The sequence below is a fragment of the Rhopilema esculentum genome, chromosome 10 (assembly GCF_057945365.1).
Source record: "Rhopilema esculentum isolate cy_ngs chromosome 10, ASM5794536v1, whole genome shotgun sequence".
In the NCBI taxonomy this organism is placed as follows: Eukaryota; Metazoa; Cnidaria; class Scyphozoa; order Rhizostomeae; family Rhizostomatidae; genus Rhopilema; species Rhopilema esculentum.
Window position 1 is genome coordinate 10,271,679 of NC_142824.1, and position 23,760 is coordinate 10,295,438.

A 23,760-nucleotide genomic window follows, 5' to 3' on the forward strand; every position below is an offset into this window, starting at 1 on the left:
ATAACCACCTTATTCTGGTGACACATGAGAAACACAGCACCACGTTTAGAAAGAACCTAAACAAGAGTGGGGGTCATCCCTGTTGCCCCAGACATCCTCATGGCTACCACGTTAGAAAGCCATAATTGTCATGGATGGATTGAGATAGCTGAAGAAGCTTTCAAACTACCAGGAAGGTCACCTTCATCTGTTTATGGGTTCACAAATGATGTATTTTCTCCGACGATGTATCATGTCTTTCACGAAAAATGACATTTAATTGGAAATGTCTCAGGAATAACCATCAAAATAATAGCCTACTATTTTGTTTTTGAAGATTTCAAACAAGGTAGCAAACATTGTGGTTACTAGTTTTTGTAGACTATAAGATTTCAATAAAAGCTTAAATGATATTCATTCTTATAAACAGAAGATTTTCTTGAAGAAGTATGATATTTCTTGATTGCCTTTCCAGAGACCATGAAATATTACCGTATGTTATGCACATCTTTTACAAACATAGCTTTTTATCACAAATATATTTTTGTGAAAGTTCCATTGATCATCTTGCTACAATAGCCTTTCCCGGCTCTCAGCTATCCCATGTTCTTTGCCAACCAATCAATCGCTTAACAGATTAAGTGCAATCGATTTACGTTTTAACACATAGTTACTGTACAATGGATCAATCGTTGCAAAAATAAGACTCTCAAGCTATCCAAGCTTTGGAAACCACATAACGGAGATGATAGCTAGTGTGCGATTACTTCTGACGTCAAAGTTTCCAACTTTTAAACAGTTGCTTTACGTCAGAGAACATCACAACTGAAAACTGGTTAGTTTAGAAACTTTGTAAAAAACATTCAACTTCTGTATTTGAGTGATGTGCCCGTCATTATCCGTCTATATTTTCTTCAAGATGACATGAGTGACATCAATGCGGCTCGTGGGTTTGTCAGCAAAACCTTTAAAGTTCTTTTCTTGTAACTGAGTAGTGTACATTTAGCAAAGGATTCCAAGTAAATAGGGGTGGCCTTTATCTTCCCCTTTGCAAAACAGATAGCCTGAGCATGCATACCACCCTTGCAGTGCCACATCTTGTATTAGAAGCTAGACTCTTCGTTTTCAGATTTCTTCGCATGGTGCAAATCTACTTTTGCAAACGATATTTTTTACCATAAAGTGTTTTTCGATTATCAAACTATAAATTATTTTCAATTACTCAACTATAAAACTTTATTTTCTATGATCTAAACTGCTTATAGAGCCTAGATTATTAGGTTTTGAAAATAGTTTTATATCTAAATATAAAAAGATCGATCCAAGATATGATAAAGGCCTTCACAATTTTTTGTCATTATAGTTTATGTAAGGTAGTATATACATGCTGTATGTTACATCTAGTACTTTGCAAATTTTTTATATTTTGCATCGTGAGAAGCTTGCTTGGTATTAGCCAAGTAACAAGCTGAGTAAGAAGAAGATAATTCTTATCACAGTATAAGCAGCAGTTGCAAGAAATTAGAAGGGCAAGACCAGAACTGTTTCAATATCACACTGTGTCGACAAACTCAAAAAGACAAACTTCTCAAAACGAAAATAGATACAATCTTAGTTCTGAATGAAACGGTTTAAAATCACATTGATGTAAGGGGCTGCTAAAGAGTTTAAATGCTCTCAAGGTTTATCTAACTGTTCAAATTGATTTATAAAGTTCTCGTTATAATTTGGGGTATCATCTTACAGCTTGAGAGATATTTTATACCGTAAGGCTACTCTCCAATTGCAAGAGCCGCTTTTCTTAAGTTTTATGCTAGGGTCATCTTCAGAAATTTAAGATCTTTCCTGTACTGTATCTCCTATATAAGCATTCATCCAAGGTTTCTACTGCAAAATGTCACTTTACTTTAACAAAAGCAGGATCACAATTTATAAAGTATGCAATACAAAAATCAATAGAATCTAGGGAATGTAGAGTACCCTTGGAATGAAGCTAGGTTGCTACAAGGGGCAACAGTCGTCTCCTTATCTTGAGATCATCCTTTCTCTCTTTGTCAAATTTTCGGAAAAGCATTTGGAGACAATTTACTATGTTATAAGATTTCATGCCTATTTAAGAAAATTCTTAAGAAAATTCTGCAAATTCTGTAATTAATAGAATTAAAACTGAATCCAAGACATCCTACCGATTTGTTATGACACATGAAAAATGAATTTAGAATATTCGTATCAAAATTGAATTAAATTAGGTGTTCTCCCTGTGTGCTTATTAAAGTCTTGCTCTGTGAAGAGGTTAACCAGGAAATATCGATGAAATTTTGTGTTTTTGTATTTCTATCAACTATATCACTACCTAGCCAAAGTAGGGCAACTCGACAATTCTCACCCCCAAATTTCTGTGTAAAACAGTAACAATTTCTATTCTGTGTAAAGCAGCAACAATTTCATGAAGAATTTGAACTGCTTTGTGTGGCCTCTGTCCTAGTATTATTCCATGAAAAGGATGAACAATTAAATGAGTATTACTTCCGTTTTAACATTTGTTGGATGGGATTAAGTGCTTCATTGCAATATCCATTCACTAAAATCCGATTCATTACTGTATCCAGCACAGTATCCGTTTATCATATACGTCATCAACGCCTTTTGAGCTTGACGTCATCACATGCGCCAATAATAGATGTCAATTTAATACCTTTTCTTTAACTGTCTATTTATAACTCACTTCAATTTGTGTATTGGATGATTGCAACTTAATCTTCTTTGGTTCATTTCGGGTAGAGCTCCTAACATACTATACATGGATTGAACAAATATCCGTTGAATGAATCTTTGCTCATTGGTATGCAACAAAGTTATATGCTTACTCACCCTTGCAACCTATAGGTTCAGGAAGGCTAACATTAAAAAATATTAATCAATGCACTTGATTCATTTAAGCAGATTTCTTATTCTTTTTTTACCCGAAAACAATTTATACCACCTCTGGAGAATCGCAAGCCACTTATGTAACAGTTTGTACATTGACAATTTGCTTACATTCTTGGCGTCAACCCCAACATATTTGCATGATGCTGCAATTAATGAGGGTCTCCCTTTAAGAAGAACAACCAATATTCCCGTGTTCTCGTTAAAAAAGCAACCCTTCTTCCCTTAAACTAGTTATAATGTTCTCATGTTCCCGTGTTCCTGTACCATTTGTTGCCATGTTCCCTTGGTCCCGAAAACCCCTGGGAGACCCTCTTTAATTGCCAAAAAATTTGTTTGAAGATTTTATTCATAGTTGTAGTTAATAAGTATTTGGTTTTCAGAAGAGCCTAAATGTGATCCTTATCACTTTTCAATGTATTACAAACATGCCTAATGTGTTTTATGGCAATAAGGTTTATTTTTTCTCGCGATGATCTACATTTTTTCATCGATTTTCGACGTCGGTGGTTTAGTGTAAATGGCCGTTGTATAATGGTGTTTTTTGTTTAGAAGTTGTTGGATAGCGTTTTGACCGTTTTGAGGCAAAAATATATGTTCGTTTAGGAGCGAGAGAGAGGTGTCTGTTAATAGCAGTTACACTACAGTTACCCTTGATCAAGTTTTGCCTTTGATGAACGAGTAACGCGATGAGTTTGATGTCGCATTCAAGGTTCCGATTGAAGATATTGCGAAGATTTTTGCAGGCTGATAGACCTAAAGGAATCATCTTCCCTACCGGTACACTAGCTTGATAAAGAAAATAATGTTTAATGGGGGCAAAAATGCGTGCCGATCATATCTGTGTTCTCAAATGTGGAACAAAACATGAATCTGCAGAACATTAGCCCATATTCTGAAGGTTAACATGGTATGTTAGGGCATATTCTGCACTTTGAATTTATTATATTCAAGTGATTATTTTGAGATTTTGGGTTGATCTACTATAAGAGCTGAACATGGATTGAGAATAATTCAATGATATCAATTGACTTTAAAAATACTAAGTCGTTCTAAAGTCTAAAGAGGACCAAAATTTTAAATGGAAGCGAGAACGCAAAATGCCGATCGTGCGACAAAAAATGGAAGTGGACATTGATAGAGGCACGGCTGAAAATATTAGAGCAGTTGCTTTATCATTTCTTACTTTTAATGCCACCATTCCCCCAACCTCTGCTGTCTTGTAAGATAAAGATAAAGTTTACTCTCGCTAAAAGTGTAAAGATATAGAAAACAAGCACAAAATAGGGAGGACTGGACGTGTTATACGTCAATACCAAAAACTACACAATTGGCAGGTATGTAGAGTCCTGCTTGGGGATAATTCTGGCAACACAATGGTAAATAGAAATGAATCGAAAGCACTATCATGCTTTTACCTTCACGACTAGGTAAAGGGGAGGGGGGTTTAACGTTTTGAATTTTCTAGGAAAGATCTTTAATTAAAGGCTTTATAAATTTCTCTAGATGTTCCCCGGACTGTAAAATATTGGTCAGTAGAGATGCATACCCTGGGACAAACATCAATGCACAGACTGAAAATAACGAAGGAAAAAGGTTTTTAAACATAAGAATCTGTCCTTGCAGACGTTCTTAGCAATCAAAGTGATCAGCTGCCATTTTCCTGTGTTTTTTATGCCTTTCACCCATTTTCCTTAATCCAATAAGTTATGTCCACATGAACAGCAGAACACAATCCAGAAAATCTAACGACTAGTAATAAAAAGTTGCATCATTAAAAATTTCAAAATAAGTTGAAATAGTTACAAGGTTACGTTTATAAGTATTTACAGATTCATAACTTAACACAAAATCATGGACATCTATTTAGATATTAACTCCTAACTTCTTTCTACTTATTAAGTTAGCATAAAAAATGGATTGCTTTTACAAAACTTGAGGCCACTGTACAAGGCACCTCAACTTATAAACAAAACACACCCCCTGTTACTAATGTTTAAAGAACTTGCAAGCATGCTTTGGAAATTATACCTTCCTAAAATTTAACTCATTCAGCTTGAAAATTGGAATGGGTTTAAAATTGCAGATAAATATAATTCAGGAAAGTTTTTTGCTCAAGCATTTATACCATCATACACAATAACTGTATTTATCACATTCCTTTTTTTTGATACATGAAAATTTTTTTTGACAAAATGCTGAAAATCTCAGAATCACACAAGAACAACTTTTTGGAAAAATCTAATTGGCCATTTATGATTCGCAACTGGGCAAATATGCTTTCTAGCTTAAGAATTTTCGATTATTATTCTGAAGTTTTATACTCTAAAGTGTTTCTGCCAAAAAGTATGCCTTTAAATACTTGCTTTTCTAAAGCCATTTTTAGGAATAGTTAGATTTTTTTCTTCTAATTAACAAGTTGTTGTGAGCTTCAATTCAGTCCCTATGTAGCATAGACAGAGCTCAACAAAAAAACATTTCTGGGTTTAAAAAATCAGGGAGTATATAAATATATTTGCCTGCTTAAATACACTGTTATATCCTGGCAGATAAAGAAATGTCAAGAAAATACGCTTTAAACAAGAGCCTTGTTTTGGAAAAACGCCTTCGTGAGAAAAAGAAGAACCCAGATTTTGATATTTTTACAGAATTTTGTAAATAGGTGCAAATATTTTTCAAAAAAGTTGGACAAAGTATTATCATACATTTTACTCCATATGCCTATACTTTATTGAACTACATCATCCCAAGTTTTGGGGGAAAGAATTCATATTTTTGAATACTTCATTTTAGGTATTCCAAGTGCTATGAATAGTATAAAAGAATATCTAGAAGAATTAAGATGTGATAAACGTGAAAATGATTTATTACGATGTTTACTGGTAAAGAAAGACCTACCACACAGTCAGTATTAGTAATTAATTTGCATTAAATTGTTTCACGATTCAAGCTATTAATATTAGTGTAGAAAAAATTCTGCCTAGCTCTATGTTTATTATTTCAACTATAAGTCATCAATCTAATTTAGCTAAAAAGAAAACGACCCATTGTTAAGGAATTGTACATGAGTTATGATTGTAATGTACTCTTAGCACTGAACGTTTGGACATCTCATATTACTAAGTGTTGAAATTTATCTTAAAGGTTTATGGACGCAGTTAAGAGAACTGGAAAAATACTTGATAAAAACCGAAACATCTTTGAATAAAAAAGTCTTATATCGGCTTAAAAAGAGGTTTTGAACTGATTTTCATCCAAACTAGCATAAAAACAGGCGTCTTTCTTTACAATATGGTATTCCTTCAAACTGATTCTTCTCTTTATTGGTGAGCGAAATCTCTCCTCCGACCCTGAAAATCTCGCACGGTATCGTTCATCCGATTCTGACAACTTCGACGACGAACTTCGGCACAACGAGCTTTTGCTTGTCCTGCCACTCTGTACATCAAAAACACTGTTTTTCGATGACATCAGTGAGCTTTGCCTTTTCATTTCGAACATCGATGAAGACCTTATAAACCTATCAAACGAAAAACAGCGACGCATGAATGTTTGTTTTCTTAGAAGACCGGGACTCGAAGATTGTGCGTCATCTTTGCTCTTGCACCCTTCAGAAAGGTTCAGCTCAGGTATGCAGGTTTTTCGTCTACGTCTGCTGCGACGCCGCATCCTCCGAGGCCCTGTATTCGAACCAGTGGAAAGCTTTCTTGTAGGTGATTTCATCGTGATGCCTGTCTCTATCTCTTGGTCTTCATCTATGACGTCATCATCTGATTCTGATGTCCTCTCTAGTGAAAATTCCACGGAGCTTTCCAGATCTTGCTTCTCTTGGTCAACGGCTGATGCGAGTAAAGACGTCAATTGTAATTTGCGAAAATTCCGTTCGACATCGTCATCATCTAAACAATTGTCATCTGAAAGATCGTTTTCCTCTTCAGCATTGTCTTCACTATCCGCTGCGTTTCCATCAACCAGATTCTGTTCTTGGTCACCTTTTTTTATAAAGCAAAGATGTATGAGCTGATTGTATGATTGAAGAAAATAATCAGAAATAAGAAGAAATAAGAAGCTTGCTTGCTTACATCCTCTTTTATGCTTCTTTATGCCCATCAAGGATCTTTTTACAAACAAAGTTGTAGTTCATATATAGAATATTTGTAGGTAAAACCAAGCAAACACTTACATTTGTCCATTCCAACGGATGACACATCCCCAGAATCTCCTTCATAGTGCCCTGAACTCTCAATGCCACTGTCGTGTTTAGATGGAAGACGGTCTCGCATTGAACATCCAGCCTCGTTTTTGTCTTGAAAGGCAGATTCGGACAAAATAGTTTCACAGGCATCTTCGTCAATTTTTGAATCGATCTGAGCTTCTATTTCTTCAACGGTCATCTTGCTTTGCAGAAAGAGGTGTAGAGCAACATGGGACAGGAAAACATTGTTTTTGACAACCCTGTTGACAAATGGAACATGTACAGCAAATCGATTTCTATGTAATCATCCGTTGACTTTGATGCATAGATAGATATAGATCATTGATATTCAAATCATGAACTTAGTTACCCAGTATTAGTATTTTAAAGAATATAATATCTAAAATTAAGGCTTGCAGCGCATGTATTTATTTCCTTCGCTGGGTGTGAATACCTAAACAGATAGATGCTTATGCTATCATTTAAAGATACTGATATTTTCCCTTCAAAGTAGTATCTGTTGTTACTGTAACATCAGGAAAATATTTGATTCTATAATGGCTTAGGCCCTTGGTGTGAATAGACGCTTTTTCAAGCTAAGTAAGTTTTTCCTTGCCTCTCGTTGCTTTGATGGTGATAGCAATACAATTTTACCGTTCTCGAAAATAGAAGTCTTACTTGTTCAGGAAGTCTTGAAGCTTTCGTTGTCGCTGTTTGATAAAATCGGTGTTGAATCTACCAAAAAGTCTCCTTCCAGGAAGACTTGGAGGGGCTCTACGAAAAGATATTACACTGGCATTATTTACAATTGCTTACAAAGGGAAAATGGACGTAGAATCATCATGAGCGTAATCGCAAGGGTCATCATCTCCCTAAAATTAAACGCACAACTCTCTTATCTTGAAATAAACGTTTAGAAACTGTATCAGAGGAATGTAATAAGGGGAACTTAATAAAGAAACTTGCAAAGTAAAAAGAATTGGAGGAGGCACATTAAAAGCGAGCCTAAAAGGGAATAAACTGAAAGAAAGGAGAATAGTAATAAAGGAAAAAAAGAACGACAGAGAAGAAAATGAAGAACACAGGGAAGGATAAGAAAGATGAGAGGAAGACAGATAAGGGAAGTAAAAGAGAAAAGGAAGAAGGTTAAGAAGAGAAACAGAAGTAGAAAAAGAAGAAGAAGAATAACAAGATAAAAATAAACAAGAAACCAGAAAAATATGCCTGAAGAGTAAAAGATAGAAGCGTAGGAAGAAAATAGCGGCAGGAAAAGAAAGAAAAAGGAATAGTAAAAAGGAAAGTAAAAAAAGAAGGAGAGATATCAGAAAAAAATAAAAAATGAAAGAAGGGATAGAGAAAGAAAAAGAGAAAAAAGAGAAAAAAAGAAAGATAAGAAAGAGAAAAAAGACGAGAAAAAAAAGAAAGAAAATAAAGAAGAGAAAGAAGAGAAAGAAGAGAAAGAAAAGAAGAGAAAGAAAAAAATAAAGAAATGAAAGAGAAGAAGGAAGAGAAAGAAGAAAAGTGATAGAGGAGAACGAAAAAAGAGAGAAGAGAAAGAAGAGAAAGAAGGAAAAGAGAGAATAAAGAAAAGAAAACGGAGAGAAAGAGGAGAACGAAAAAAGAGAGATGAGAAAGAAGAAAGAGAGAAGAATACATTATAAACATAGAACATCCTTGACATCTACAGCAGGAAGACACCAAATCATTTTTTCCCTACATTTCATAATTTGTGTTTAGATGTATTCAAATTCTACAACTCACGATATCATAAGGTCCTTTGCCAATCTGTCGCGCAGCCAAACAAAGTCCGAGTACCTTCGTCGAACTTTTGATTGCTTCAGTGCAAAAGATATATGATTGGTCTAAAAGTGATAATAATTGTAGTAAGTAAAAAGCACGGTCCATTGCTTGAAAATATCTCATTTGAAGAATCAAACATACAAACAATATAAATTCATACAAATTTTTCACCCCGTAAGATGTTTTGCTAAAGCCAACTTACCTTGATTTGCAATTCACAATTGTAAGATACACAGAGCAAGCATGTTTTACAACCATCAAGGATCAACAGTCAGTGAAGGTTCCTTTGATTATAATTTTAGACTCAATGAGAGGGAGAATCCTTGTACAAACTTGCCCGTATGCAGGGAGTACCCTTCGATAGGGTCAGAAGATTAAGATCGGTTTGTATCCCAAACATTTTATTTAGAGTCAATGAAATCATTCGTAATTAAAGGAGATCGCTGGAGATAATGCGGATAAAGAAGAAAAGGAAGTAATTTCAGTCTCTGGAACACTTTTTAATCATTTCACTCTTGTAACGATCAGGAGATCTTACCAAAGCCAGGCCTGATGTTGCTTAAAGATATGTTTTTGAGGAAGAGAAAAAATAATGCCAAAGTAATTTCTATTACCTTTAGTTCGACTTCATAGTCGGTGAACCTTGCTCTGCCTTCCTCGATGTGTGTTCTTGCATTGCGTACGATAATATTCATATACTGAAAATATAATCTGCGTCATTAGAACTGCACACAATGAGTCCTAAATATGTTGCTTGGTTTGGTTAGAGCTATTTTGCAAATATCGCTGATATGATATACTACTGTATAATCAGGGCCAAAAAAAAATTTTCAACTGAAGGGAGGGTAGCCTGATAACCCGACCACGAAATTCCCATTGCCAAAAACATTCCAGGTCGCTCCCTGCCCCTTGAGCGTTTCTCTCTGATCTGCCAACCCTTTGATACGAAACGTACGAAAATCCTTACCACTATAAATTTTATATTATCTTTTAAAAGTTTGGCTTTATATGGAGTTTCTTACATTTTAGATAGCAACAAAACAAAGACAGAAAATCACCTCTGTCACAATTTTTTTACATCAAGTGAAAAAGGTTTTCATTATTGGTTGACTTTTTGCAGCACAAATTAAAAAAGTTATCGAAAGTGACAAACAGAAAAGGGACCTTCCATTTTTTCGGGCATAGCTTCTAGACTAGTGAGCATTGGCAACTTGTATTCGCTTTAAATGGTATTCGCTTTAGATTAAATGTGTATTTTTGTACTTGCTTTAGAGAATGTTCAAAATTAAGTACGCTTATACTGCTCCAAAACGTAGGGCAGATCTAAGGGAAATATGACCATCGCTGGATTTTTCCTTATCCAAACACATAAAACCAGCATTCCCTGCTATTTATTAACTCAACAAAGAAGGTTTTGCTTTTTAGCGGTGCCTGTTTGTTAGCTTGTTTGTCTTTTAGCAACTTTCAACTAAATTCATTAGCAAATTCTGATGAAACGCGAAGGGAGCACAGAAATGGCACAAGCACCGATTGATTGGATTTTTGGTACTACTACTACTACTACCTCTACCTACCCTGGGTTCCAGAGTGTCAATTGTAGCAAGTACGCCCTATTTCCTCGACGCCCCACTTGCTACACTTGACGCTCTGGAACCCAGGGTAACCTCTACCATATACTTAAATTTCGTAGTTGTGTCTCTATCATTAAACTAAACTGTATCACAACGATTATTAGGAACATCAATATTGAGATGGAGCTGAGAGTAGGAAGAGGAAGGTAGGATTGTTCAAGGGTTTAGTGAAGGCTGCCACTGTGGTTGGCGGCAAGAAAAACTTTAAAAGTATGACATTCTAGGGATAACGGGACAATTAATCCAAAATATCGACAACATCGATTTAGAACTAAGGAAGATTCAGGCAAAATTCGTAACCCTGTTATAATCATAATGCTTCATATGGTTTGATTCTGACAGGAGAAAATGAGAGGTTTTCCAAAGTTTTAGAATATACTTTTTAGGGTAACAAATCTAAAAATTTTAGGAATAATATTAAACTGAGAAGATGCTGCGAAGATCTCGTTTCCAAACGATCATCTGCCGACTGTTTGCAAAAAGTGCAGCCTTCTTCTCCTTGTACCCTTTTCTGTTTTTAAATGTAGTAGCTATTGAAAAGAGTTTACTGACAAGACTAAAATTATACCGGCAAGGCAAAAATATCCAGCATACAATGGTTTACCATGAACATGGAATGTTTCACCCCCCAAAACCCCTACCTCGACACGCCCCTGAATTTTAGATCTACCTACAGAATATTTCGATAAGATATGGAAAGAAGCATTCAAAATAAGAACAAGCCAAATTTAGACGTTTCAGGGAAATGTGTGATAAGGATAAGGTTATTGAGAAAGAAGGCCAAACCCAAACACCCTTCGTTGACGAAAAAATATATCCACATCTTTATATGTGGCGTCCCCACCTTCAAGTGGCGTCTTCACCTTCAAATGGCATTCCCACCTTCAGTGGGCGTCCCCACCTTTAAGTGGCGTCCCCACCTTAAAGTGGTGTCATGGGCACCCCACCCTGCCATACTCTAAGTAGGCCTCTGCAACCACACCCAAAAGAAAGACATCTTGGTGTACAAAAGTGAAAAGATCTGCTAATGAATGCGTGCGAAATGATTCACACGTTACTCAAACAGAGAACATATCAGCTGATATGGCTACCTTTGAGTCAATAGATAACTTTGTGTGAAAGGAGAGATAGTTGTCAGTTGCTGATTACATATAGCTCCAGTACAGTTAAAGGCTCAGCGTACCAACACAGAAACACTGAGTGTTAGTAGTGGCACTCTAAAAACAAGACAAATACTCTAATAATCCCCCTTGGCGCCCGGATAAAGCTTGGCTGGATAGGAACGGATCTCACTCCGAGTGACTGTCTTTGCCCCCCCTTTTCAACATGACTGCTGCCATTGTCTGAGCACACCTCTCTTGTACATTTTCAGAATCTATAGACTATTTACCTTGACGTTGCAGGAAAAACAGCTGATTGGCCTGACATCTGTTATGATATAACGGAAGGTGGTAGATACTGCGGAGATTCGTAGAAAAGAATTTGCATTGATGCAGGATTTATAAGGTTGCTCAGACAAAAAAATGCATCGTCATTTTGTATAAAGAGATTGCGACCTTTATAACAATGTTGCCCGGGAAATTAGACCTAAAATTAGTTGCCGAATTACCATCTCTCTTTAGGCCTAAACGGCTTGTTTCTGCCGATGGTAATAGTTTGTTTTTGTCTTTCACAAAAATGTTCTCCAAAGTTTAGCATCTCTATGGTAAAACCATCGACAGCCTTCAAATTTCATTGGCCTCTAAGTTTAGCTTTTAATTGGTTTGCAGCTTCAAACCCCGACCCTATTTCTACGTGGGGCCTGCGGATTTGGCAACCGTTTTTACGCAAAATGCAGCTTCACACAAGATCTGTCTTGCGTCTTAAGGTGCAGTAAATTGTAAATTGGCTTCATGCGATTGCGCAATACGGCTTTTGGCTGATTTTTACACGGTTTGCGAAATTTTGACCCCCTATAATAGGCCCTCTTATTCGGCTACCAAAATGGCGGTTCTTTTAAGCCATAGCAGCAAGCAAAGAACCTTCAAAATTCCAAACACTTTCTGCTTACAATGTTTGCTCGATTCTCTGTGAGCGGCGTTCCATGCAAAGGATGAGGTCCTAGCCACTAGTATTTCTATTTCAAAATTTTGTTCACACATTTCGAAGAAGCAACATTTTTATGACTTTTTGTTCGATACCTGTGAGTAGGGTTGTAGATAATTTGTTGAAAAGGCTTGCTTAGATTTTGATCAAGGTTTAAGGAAATACAAATTGCTGTTTGATAATATCAGATATAAGAAATGATTTTTTCCAGTTTTCTCCCGACTACACAATCTTAACGGACTCCATCTGCATACTATCCTCTTTACTAAGAACCAATTCTGTTAACTTGGACGGAAATTATTTGTCGATATTTGTTTATTAAGGTGTGTTGGCGAAGTATTGCAAATTGTGTTTATCCTGCAACGAGGTTTTTACTTCGGGGAAACCGAGGGGCAATTCACTCTTCCAAATAGCGTACGAGATTTTCACAAAAACAAAATAATTTTCAGAGATTTTCAGGTAAAACAATTGAATTTCCACCAGATAAAACAATTAAATTTCCACCAGATAAAACAATTTGATTTCCACCAAAGGTGTAGGAGAGATTTCCATCAAGTGACTTGCACCTCGGGAAAACTTTTTATGGATAAGGTTTGGTGTTTAGGACCGTTCAATAAAGAGTAAAGCTTCATTCAACTCAAATGATTTTCTTTATTTTTTTCATTCAACGCATTTACATTAGTGTCTTCTACTTGATGCTCATATGATATTCATACGAGATTTAGTGGGGAAAATGCCAATGAAAATGTCTTTTGTAAAGCTACAGATTTCTTTCAAGCGAAATGTTTACTTACCAAATGCCATTACATGAATCAAATACTTGATGCCTTTCGAATAAACGAGATTTTAAAAATAAATTAGTTTGAAGCTTTGTATCAATTAAACTGTTATTCAGACATAATCCTTGTGCCCTCGGAATACAGAATCAAAGGAACAGTTAGGTAATTATCTGCTATGAAGGTAAAAGGAATGTGTTCCAAATTTGTCTGTGACTTAACATGCTCAATTTACAGAAAGTACGTTTGTCTTCACTAACAGTCTAACAATTAAGTCGTCTTACTAAGCCTAGGGTTTAAGTTATCAGAAGCCCTTAGAACAAGGTACGCCGAAATAACACGGAACCACCATGACTAATTGCTTTTAACTTCAGCTTTTAGCACGGTAGTTGGACCCCATAAGTCTTTATCAAAGACCTACAATAAGAGAGGGGGCAGAAGCCTAAGGGTTAGGCCTAAGGCATTTACCGTTGAGTCTATCATACAGTATCTTGAAAAAATCGGGGGACTGCCGCTCTAGAGATGCTAGCTTAAAGCTAATTCTTTTTGAAAATGTTTCAGAAAGGATTTTTCAATAAAGGTTTGCTTTGCGATAACTCTGTTGACAGCTGCTTATGAAAAAGATTTACCTTTTTTTAATTCCCCCTTACATTCAGGAGTACTGTAGTCTTAGCTTCACAAAGTCTGCAAGAAACCCTTTTTGTAATAATTCTGCACAAATTTGAGAATCCACACAGCTAATTCAAGAGCAGTTTGTATTTCAAAACATAAGTGTGCCCTCACCTTCTAATTGAATCTTTGCTTTGAAAAAGCAAGCATTTGAAACTTACAAAATAACTAAAGCTTTTCGTCTGAAAATCTGAGTATAAAAAGTCTGAAAAAGATCGAAACTCTAAGCTAGGATATATATTTACCATTGTTATCTGATCTTGGTATAAGATAACTTCATATTATAAAGGGAAGTAGCATCAATTCAAGTAGCATCAACTGAAGTAGTATTGTGGTCAACGAAAAGGGAAGACCTATAAAGTTTCTTAGCAGGCTGACTCACCTCCCCACGAGAAAATGGATTCATTCTGCGCCTTGTTTAAAAACTTTAAATTTGATCCACTTTTGATTCTATGACACTCTTTTCTTCAAAATTTTGATCAGTATTCATAGATTCAATATGTTTTCTTGCCACTGATGTATCTTGTGTGTAAGCATGTGTAGCTTGGATGAGCCTGGAGTAATCTTGTATTCACTTGTCTGTCAGTTGCCAACCACGACGTGAATTGCCTCGGATGCAAATTAGTTTAGTTTAATACGTTCTCTGTGTGGGGCTCCAATATTGCTCCGCTGTCCTGGTGAGAATGAAAATCTCACTCAAGGTTTACATCAAGTGGCTTTTTCCTTCTCCGTGAGTAATGCTCAAATCCAACGTCAGAAATCCGCTGCGATATGCGTTTTGGTTTTATGCCAAAACCTCTCTTTGACCATTATTAATATCATATAGGACATGTTAAATGTCAAAACTAAATAAAATGTTTCGCGTATTTGAATTTGTATTATAAAACGTGAGCTACTGAAATCATTCTACACTGAATGCTAGATTTATGTTCTATTATTTCAGGGTGCTTTTCATGCAAAGAGTTTCTTGCTATTGAGCTTTAATAGGCTTTGTATGAAAGGTTTCAGAGGGACTAGCGACTGATATGACCTAGAAATGCTGCTTTTAATTACTTTCCAGCTAGAATAAAATGAGATTATTTTTCTTCCATCAAATTTCTGGAAGGGAGAGTGGCCGAATCGTGACATATTATCCCAAATTTGGAAGAGTAAATGCCGTATGCATATCATAGCAAAATATAACTGGAGGTAGTTTATCGTGTTGATACAATTTTGCACCTTGCATGTATGAGCAAGAGAAAGAGATTGAGGTGTGTTGGTCTCACTAGATATTTTCTTTTAGAGAACTGGCAGGTATGAATTTTTTTTATTACTGCATTCAATAATTTATTAAAGACCTTTTCCAAGTCTCGAATAATCTCAGGTACTACTTTCTACTACCAGCTGCTGCACCTGGCGTTAATAAAAACTATTTTGCTTCTGATTAAAAATGCTTCTGAGGAAAAATTAAAACATTGAGATCGGTCTTTAGCTATCTCCTTCCAGTATTTTCCGAGAATCAAAGGTTAGCCAGATGTACCGTCCTAAAAAGCAATCAGGGGGCTGTGCTGTAAACAACTTCTATAAGTCATATCTATGACCAAATTTATGACCACATCAATGACCACATCCATGACCACATCAATGACCACACCCAATACTTGCATTTGTGTTGAAGATTCTCTGTTTTGTATATGAAATCTTCACAGCTTTTCACTGATTCCATAAGAATAGTAGAAAATTGCTCTTGGCGGAAAATGTATTGCATGATAAAGGGTTTCAAAATCAGAATTTCTTCAACCACTTAACCAACCATTTGCTTGCTTGGTAAAGGGGGCTGATCCCCCCAAACTTCAGTGAATCCAAAAGGGGTGCTGAACCTAAAGATGGGAAATGTGCCTTTTCGCAGAACGAAACTGTAGTGAAACTGTTATTGAGTAAATTTGGATTCATCTTAACAAGTTTAACATTTCTGTTGATGAATCAGTGCCTAAAATAGAAAATTTTTACAGAACCACATATTTTCATAAAAATTGGGTGTGGCTCCATTTTTGCATTTCCACAATGGGCGTGGTTATAGCAAAAAACATCCATCAACTGCTACCTTAATGCCAATAACATTATTCTAGTTTAGCAAGATCCTAAATGTGAAATGCTAGAAACTAGATTTGGATTTTTTAACAAGATGTGGAGTGGGTTTGTCAGACAATCAGCATCAGTTGGTGATGTTTTAATTTCTCAGCACCGAAACCCTGCACCTTTAACCGCCCCCCCCCCCCCCCGCGTCCTCCGAAACCAGCTAGACGCTTCTCAAACTTTGGGACCATATCTTTGCAGCTAAACGGTAATCGATTCTTGCGAGATCAGGCATAATACGATATCCATATATTTGCTAATTGTTTCTGAAGCTTTGCTGTTTTATCTGTCTGTTTTTGCTATTAACAACCAGATCTTTGAACCGATAGCAAAAAAGTTATCTTGCAGACATACAAATTGTGGTTGTCTGTCTTCTTCTCATTTTACAAAGTTTGAAGCCATGAGGGTCTAACATCTAACTAAAATGTGCAAACTTAATTGAAGCAAAGACAGGTTTGTAAAGTCTTAGCCGAAATTTGTTGGGGAGGGTTTTTGCAGCTACAAACAGTGAGACCCATCAATGTTTCTATTGTTTCTTTCTTTTATGAGATTTTGTTTCCGTTCTTATGCCCACTAGCCAATCACATTGGTGGATCTCATTGAGTTTTAAGTGTTTAAAAATACAGCTGCTTCCTATTTTTCTGCTTCGAGTGATGAATTTTTTTACCTAAATTTTTGTGCCATCTGAACCATAGGCTTTGTGATTAAGTTCAAAATCAAAATGTACGAATCCTTGTTGTTCTCGGTTATGATTGTCAACGAAGGAGTGCTGAGCGCACTCTTCTCATAGGAATTTTTGCATAAATTAACATAACATTATTTTGCCGCGTGTGGCTCTTCATGACTATACATGAATGCATATGAAAGCGGCAAACTACCAAAGTTGTGCTTTTCCTGCACGTCTTGCACGTGCTTTGATCTTACTTGCATAAGCAAGAGGAGTCTTTTTGTAAATGCACAGGATTGAAATCTGCCTCACACAAGCTCTTGCCTAAGACCTTGCTACCTCTGAAGATTTTTACAACAACCTTCTCTTCTTATATAACCAACGAAGGCCTAACGATTTCATATCCTAGCTCAAAAAGTCTTCAATCATTATTTCGACGTTTTATAGCCATTGGTCACGGAAAGTTTCGCAATGATTTTGAACTATATCCATTCAGCAACAAAGAAGATTGATAAAATCATCTCATTTTCAATTCATGTCAATATATGAAGCACTGTGTGTTGGGGGGGGGGGGGGGGGGGGCTGATGTGCAAACGAGATTCGCCTTATCAATAGGCTATCCTCGTACTCGTAACCAAGAGCATGCACAATTCAATTTAATGGACATACTTGTTCATGTGGTTTCCATGAATTTTAGTGGTTCCCATAATCTCATTGGTTGCACTATGCAATAGACTACTGTTACATTATCCAATGACAACGCTAGAATAGTTCTCAACGATATTTCGAGTGTAAAAAGGGGATATAGTGTATTTAAGCGTTTAATTCTTATTCGAGTGCTTGAAGAAAAAAGTTTTAGCATGTAAGCTCTATTTTCCGGCTGTTCCTTTTAGTAGCTCTATGCTACGTAGCTTTTCTTATTCTACAGTGTACCTAGCTTAAGTGGTTGCAAGATTTATACTTGATTCAACGTACTGAGCCGTTGATTATAATTTTTTGACCGACTATAGGTTTTCTCTAACTCATTAGTGCCACGTAGATTTTTCAATCTTCATATCCAATAGCCAAGCCAAGTCTCCTAAAAAGTAATTTTTCATGACTTGAATCAGTTGTCTACTTGAAACATATGACGTACTCTCAGAACTTCCGTCTGGTAATTTCCGTGGTAATGAGAGCGTGGTTGCTGTGTTCACAGTTATTTGGTGGCCAATCTGATGCGTTGTGCTCTTATCTCTCTATGAATGTTTGAAATGAATGTTTTATCTGTACAAACCAAGGGAGGTCGTAAATGATGGGAAGTCACAATCTGCAAAAGATTATTCGCCAACCTTCAAAAGATACGAAAGGGATAGAGCACCTGGGCTCCAATTTGATTAATCGAAATTATTAGACCCTTATTAGAACTTTCTTTCAGATATTCAATAGTACCAGGGGCGAAGAAAAACGCATCAAAGACGTTATCGTAAAGCAGATTAACGAGTAGCCTTAAAGCGCTCATTTCATTCTAAAATTGTAACCTACACATGTTTTTTAAAATGCCCCTAAGGCACAACAAAGAATTCCCAATCAATTGATAAAATCGCTCATTTTCTGTGATAAATCTGTAAAACTTTCTCTCTTTGGATAAAAACAAAATTATTAAATTTAATTTACTTCAGTTTCTATTTCATTACATTGGATTCTCAAGATGTTATACAAAAAATAGTTCTGATATCAACTTAGGTTTTTTATTTTGAGTTCTCAGGACCCTGAAGTCCTCAATAACTCGGGCCCTTCTGTAGCAATAGATTGAATTTATTACAAGGTTCAACTGATGGGGCTATACGTCAAATAATGTCAAAGGACATTATGACAAACTCTTCAATGTTTTTCTCTAGTACTAGCAGGGGCAAAGCCAAAACATTTTTTAGAGGGGTAAAGAAGTGCTTTATGCCAACAAAAAAGGGCGTGTCTCCTTTTGAATGGTGTGGTCAAAAGATAAATACTCTTCTATACTGACAGAAAAGTTAGTACCTTAGTACCGCACCCCCCATACCTCCCCTTTATCGACGTACTAGAGGATCTGGGATGGCAGCTTGCATCAGAGGATGTGGAATGACAGCTATAATTTTCTGTTTTCATTGCTAAATTTAGAGGGGGAGCTGTTCCTGTTATTTTCAGTTGAGTTTGAATCAGCCCTCGAACATGTCTCCGTCAGAAGAGGAACACGTGGAGAGACATCCTACAGACACGAAAAGTTCAGCGTTGCCAAGATTTTGGCAATATTCAAGCGCGACGGGCTTTTTCTTTGGGTATTTTTTGGCAAAAACAGCCTTAGGAAAAATTTGTCTTAAGTTAAAAGCTTTGGAAGATTTCCGATTCTTTGCTTTTAAAGGACTTTACCGAGATCACCACGAGTTTTTTCTAAAATTCTTTAACATTCAACAACAGTTAAATTTCATGTTTTGAAGCTAGGATCTAAAGACACAGTTACAACACGAGATGTTCTGCTCAAATTTTATCCTGACAAAAGGAAGACTTTTTAAGTAAAGTTGCACCTTTAGATTTTCCCTAAGTCTCTTTCAAGAATCTTCCTCTTATTTCAAAGTTTGATTCATTAACTCATTGCCTCCACCAGCCACTTAATTCAACGAATTATTCATATCCAGGTCATCAGGGGGGATCTAGAAATTATTCTGAGGGGTGCTCAAATAGAAGGCTTCGTAACCAAGGGTGATACTTTGCTCATAGGCAAAGTAAAATGAAAGTCTTCTATGAACTAAAAAGCCTGTATACCTTGATTTAATTTGGTAATTTCTTGCAACTCTTTTATCAAAACTTGGAACTTTGGCTTCAGAGAACAGAGAGCCACGCCCCTAGTTTTTTCAAAAGATTCTTTTAAAAGCTCAATGTTTTCTTCCAAAGTTGTTCAATCGTTCTCTGACTTTGTTAGGGTTGCTCTCTTTATTTTGCTCAATGCGATCTTTATTGCACTTTTTAACAAGCTAGGGGCCCTGATAAGCGTTTTGGTTTTGCAACCGAGGTGAACATTACTGAAATTTTGGCTCTTTTCTGTAGTTACCAACAAAAATTAATTCTTGACAATCATTTGAATTCTATATTTATTGAAGATATACCTTTTCGAGATAGGCTGCGCAGGGTAAGCCCAAACCAAGATTCTCTGCATCCTATTGAAAACCCTTTTTTTTCTGGAACCCAGCGTAGGGAAATACCAATACCATCCAAGTATACCTTGGCAATCTACCATTGCTTATCAGAGTTCTATGATTTGAAATTCTGTGTAACAGAATGATTTGCTTGATCTCATGGAGGTTGGATATAATACATTACTACTATGGCTAAATTTTACCAATCGACTTTACAAAGCTATTAGCCTTTTATTTTTCGAAGTAGAGTTCTTTTGTTGAAATTCTAATGCTCAAGATGCATTATTGTTAGATAGATAAAACTCAGCGGGGTAACAGAACAAAGTTACTTTTAGTTAAAGAGTAGAGGGTACCGAACCTTTAGGTGCCCCCAGCAATAATTTTCTTTGTTCTTTTCCTAGGGGACGCAGCTACTCGTTACGCCACTAATAAAACTATTTGACATAATGATAACAGTCTTGATAGAGCTCTACCAAGGACATACTTATCTAGGGAGCGCTAAAAATCGGTGCCTTGTAGCTAATTTTGAGTCATCACGACACCAGTTCGCAAAATAATGGCTAGTGTTGGCCCCTATAGTCGGGATCCTTGTGTAATTCCGCTCGATTTGCGTGCCAAAATTGATTTTTTTGCATGAATGCCTACAAATATCTATCAATAATATAAAAATCATAGGTGCCATTTTTTTGGGTCAGCGGAAGTGGGTCTTACTGGGGTGCAATTCACGACCGGTCAAAGCAAGTGTCTCTGCGGAGGAGAAAAATGTCCCAATCACAATAGGTGATTAAAACTAACTTTAAATTAACTTTAAATTGTTTTCAAATGTTAACTGGGGAAATCTATAAATACTGGGTCCTGGTTTTAGGACTTAATATGGTTAATCACGTGACTTTCTGCCCCTATTTCCATATATGGAAATTAATACTTTTTTGGTTGCTACAATGAGATATTCTGAAGAAAACAATTTTTAATCGCGTCAGAGTCATTTTTGCAACTTTTAAACATCGGAAGAGAGGGGCCTCATTTCAGGGGGATGCCATTAATGGCCCGTTGAAGGTGGTGTCCCTAAATTGCTAAAAGCAGAAATTTCTACAAAACATTTTAAACATCAGCTTTAGTGGATAACATGGAAAAGCTGCTGAGAATATAGGTGTATTAAGCCTGGTTTCCATATGATCGCAAAAAACGCAATGTGTAGCTTTCCTAAAAAAATGGCACCTATGATTTTCGTAATCTAGATGGATATTCAAATACATTCATGCAAAATAATCGATTTTGGCACGCAAATCGAGCGGGAGCAATAATTGTGACACAAGCGACCGGACTACTATAACTGAACGTTTGGCCCCTGGTTAGCCCCCCCCCCCCTAGATTTTTAAGGCCAGATTCGTTGGTGGCCAACAGTAGAGACTGTTGGCAGCTCTTCCCCTTTTATATACAATTGGGGTGCAAAAGTACGGGAACTGTCTACTAATATGATATGGTGGCTCGCAGTGGCCAAGGGCCCAAGCCCACAAATTTCCAAAACAAAGTTTATTTTTTTACTCTTTGCAGACGTTTACAAGAATTTCAGAAAACAGCTTGATAAAAAAATAACCTGGCTGGTGGAGCGAAGCCCTTGAAGTGCAGTACACGTCATTAAAGACAATGAGTTCAAAGGAGGACAAAAAATACAATAGAGAAAAGTTAGACAAAAATTGAACACGTCCAAACAGCTATTACACATCCGATTTTGCGTTTACACTGTTCATTTTTCGACGATTCATTTAATCAAATTCAATTTGATGCATAGTGTATTCAAGCCCCAAGTGTGTATCCTAAGTAACTTTCCATCCTTTTTAATTCACTTTAGCAATCGCTAAAACACAATTTGTTGCAATGGGATGCAAACACAACATGCATTGACAAATGACGCCAAACCAAACAAAGGAGACTCTGAACTTTTCGCTATTGGTGATTTCTGCTCCTTTAACAAGGCCTGACGTTTTGAGTAATTTTATGAATTTGAAATCTGTAGAGGAAATATATTCGTATGAATATGAGTAGGAATAAGAAGGAAACCAAAAGGGGCATCCCTGTCAAGAAAAGTAAGGGCAAGTTTTAGAGAGGTTTTGTATGTAGCTTTTGAAATTATCAAAAATGAGTAACAAGGGCTCGGACAAGCCTTACCCTGAATATGAATTATACCTCATAGTCGATGAATAAAACATGAAACACAGAGTTGCAACTTGGAACCGTTCTGTTATATAAACCAAAGCGTGTACGAGTCCTGCCTTTACAGCATCATGAAAAGATCGTCAAAAGACCTACGAAAACATATTGCAAATTTGCGCTTCACCTAAGCATTTGTCGCGTGCGGTATCATAATTTAACGCCCCCTGGTCAACGTCAACTCCCCCTGTTCAAGCTCAACTCCCCCTGGTTATAAAACTACTTTACATTTGACTGTAGATTACAGCGAAGAAACTCCTCCTCGTTTGATCGGAATTTTTCGATGTTTTTAGAATTTTTGAAATCCATTGGTTGAGCGACCCGCGCCAGAATTGAGAACCCCGCGACCTAGCACCGTGATTGGCTAGATTCACCTCCACGGGTGCAGAAACTCGTATAATTTACAGGCCACGTGTTCCTCAAGTGGCTGGTTATAAGAGCAGGCAACGCTTTCCGAGTCTGTAGAATGCTCAGTGCTGAGGAGAGGGGGGTCAGGGAGGTCACTGACCCGGGGGCCCTTTGCTATGGGGGCCCATAAAAAATAATTCAATTAAAAACATTCTAAGTGATAATCCAACCTTTCCATTACCAGAAATTGTCATTAGTAGAGACAATAGTGACAAAAGTCTATGAATGAAGTAAGGTAGAAGCAGTTTGAGTCTTTGACTGCCTGAGTGTTCAATATATTTTTGTTGAGAATTTTTCATCTTTGCGGTTGAAAAGCTTCTGAATGTAACCGGAAAATGTGATTGGAACAGGGCAACATACAGCAATATGTATGTCATACAGATTTACACTATGGCATGCGCATCTATTTGCAACAGTGTGTCGGTGGTGATCAAATTTAGTTAACGAATTAAACATTTTCCATTTTATAAGACTTTCAAAATTTCTAAGAAAATTTCATTTTTATGCATTATGGTGTTAAGATATCAGTTACGCTCAAATTATATCGAACAGCAAACAGAAGTAATAAATAGCCACCAGACAATGGCGTATAGATAGGAAAATTCGTAGGAGGGTGAGAAACTTAGATTTTCCGACAAAAATCTAATAAGCATTTATATTTTTTCATAAATTTTAACATAACATGACGTCTTCGGAACTGGAATAAATAAATCGTTTGATCTATTCAGATATTCTTAACATCTTAACAGCAATTAGATAATCATAGACAACCATGTTAAATTCCCGACAAGACCAGAGATTTTCCGACCATATAGCAGTTTAGCTCTACGAGGGTTTTTGCCCCCTCTGACCCCCCTCTATCTACGCCACTGCCACCAAAGCAGTTTACCCACCATAGTAATCTTACAACCAAAATAGCCACCATAGCACTTTTAGCAATCAAAAAAGCCACGAGAGCAATTTAAGCAATCATCAATTTCAAAAATTCCAGGGGGAGCATTCCCTGTACCCCTTAGAAGGGTCTGCCTTAGACATGTTTTACTATTCATCTTTCGTCCTGACCCGGGGCCCATAAATCCTCTCCGCGGCCCTGAGAATGATATAAAGTAAAACCAGGGGGAGTTTGAAAATACTCCAACGCATTGAAGAA

At 36.6% G+C, this 23,760-nt stretch overlaps 1 protein-coding gene across 1 annotated transcript; it reads right to left on the reverse strand.

The window, feature by feature from the left end:
* Positions 1–5,619: 5,619 nt before the first annotated feature.
* Positions 5,620–14,789, reverse strand: LOC135687569 (uncharacterized). The gene is made up of 6 exons (XM_065204167.2): positions 14,446–14,789; positions 9,517–9,600; positions 8,864–8,964; positions 7,781–7,876; positions 7,091–7,362; positions 5,620–6,899 (listed from the first exon to the last, which is right to left on the reverse strand). The coding sequence occupies exons 1-6, from the start codon at positions 14,467–14,469 to the stop codon at positions 6,133–6,135; spliced, it is 1,344 nt and encodes a 447-aa protein (XP_065060239.2). The 5' UTR covers positions 14,470–14,789; the 3' UTR covers positions 5,620–6,132.
* Positions 14,790–23,760: the final 8,971 nt, after the last annotated feature.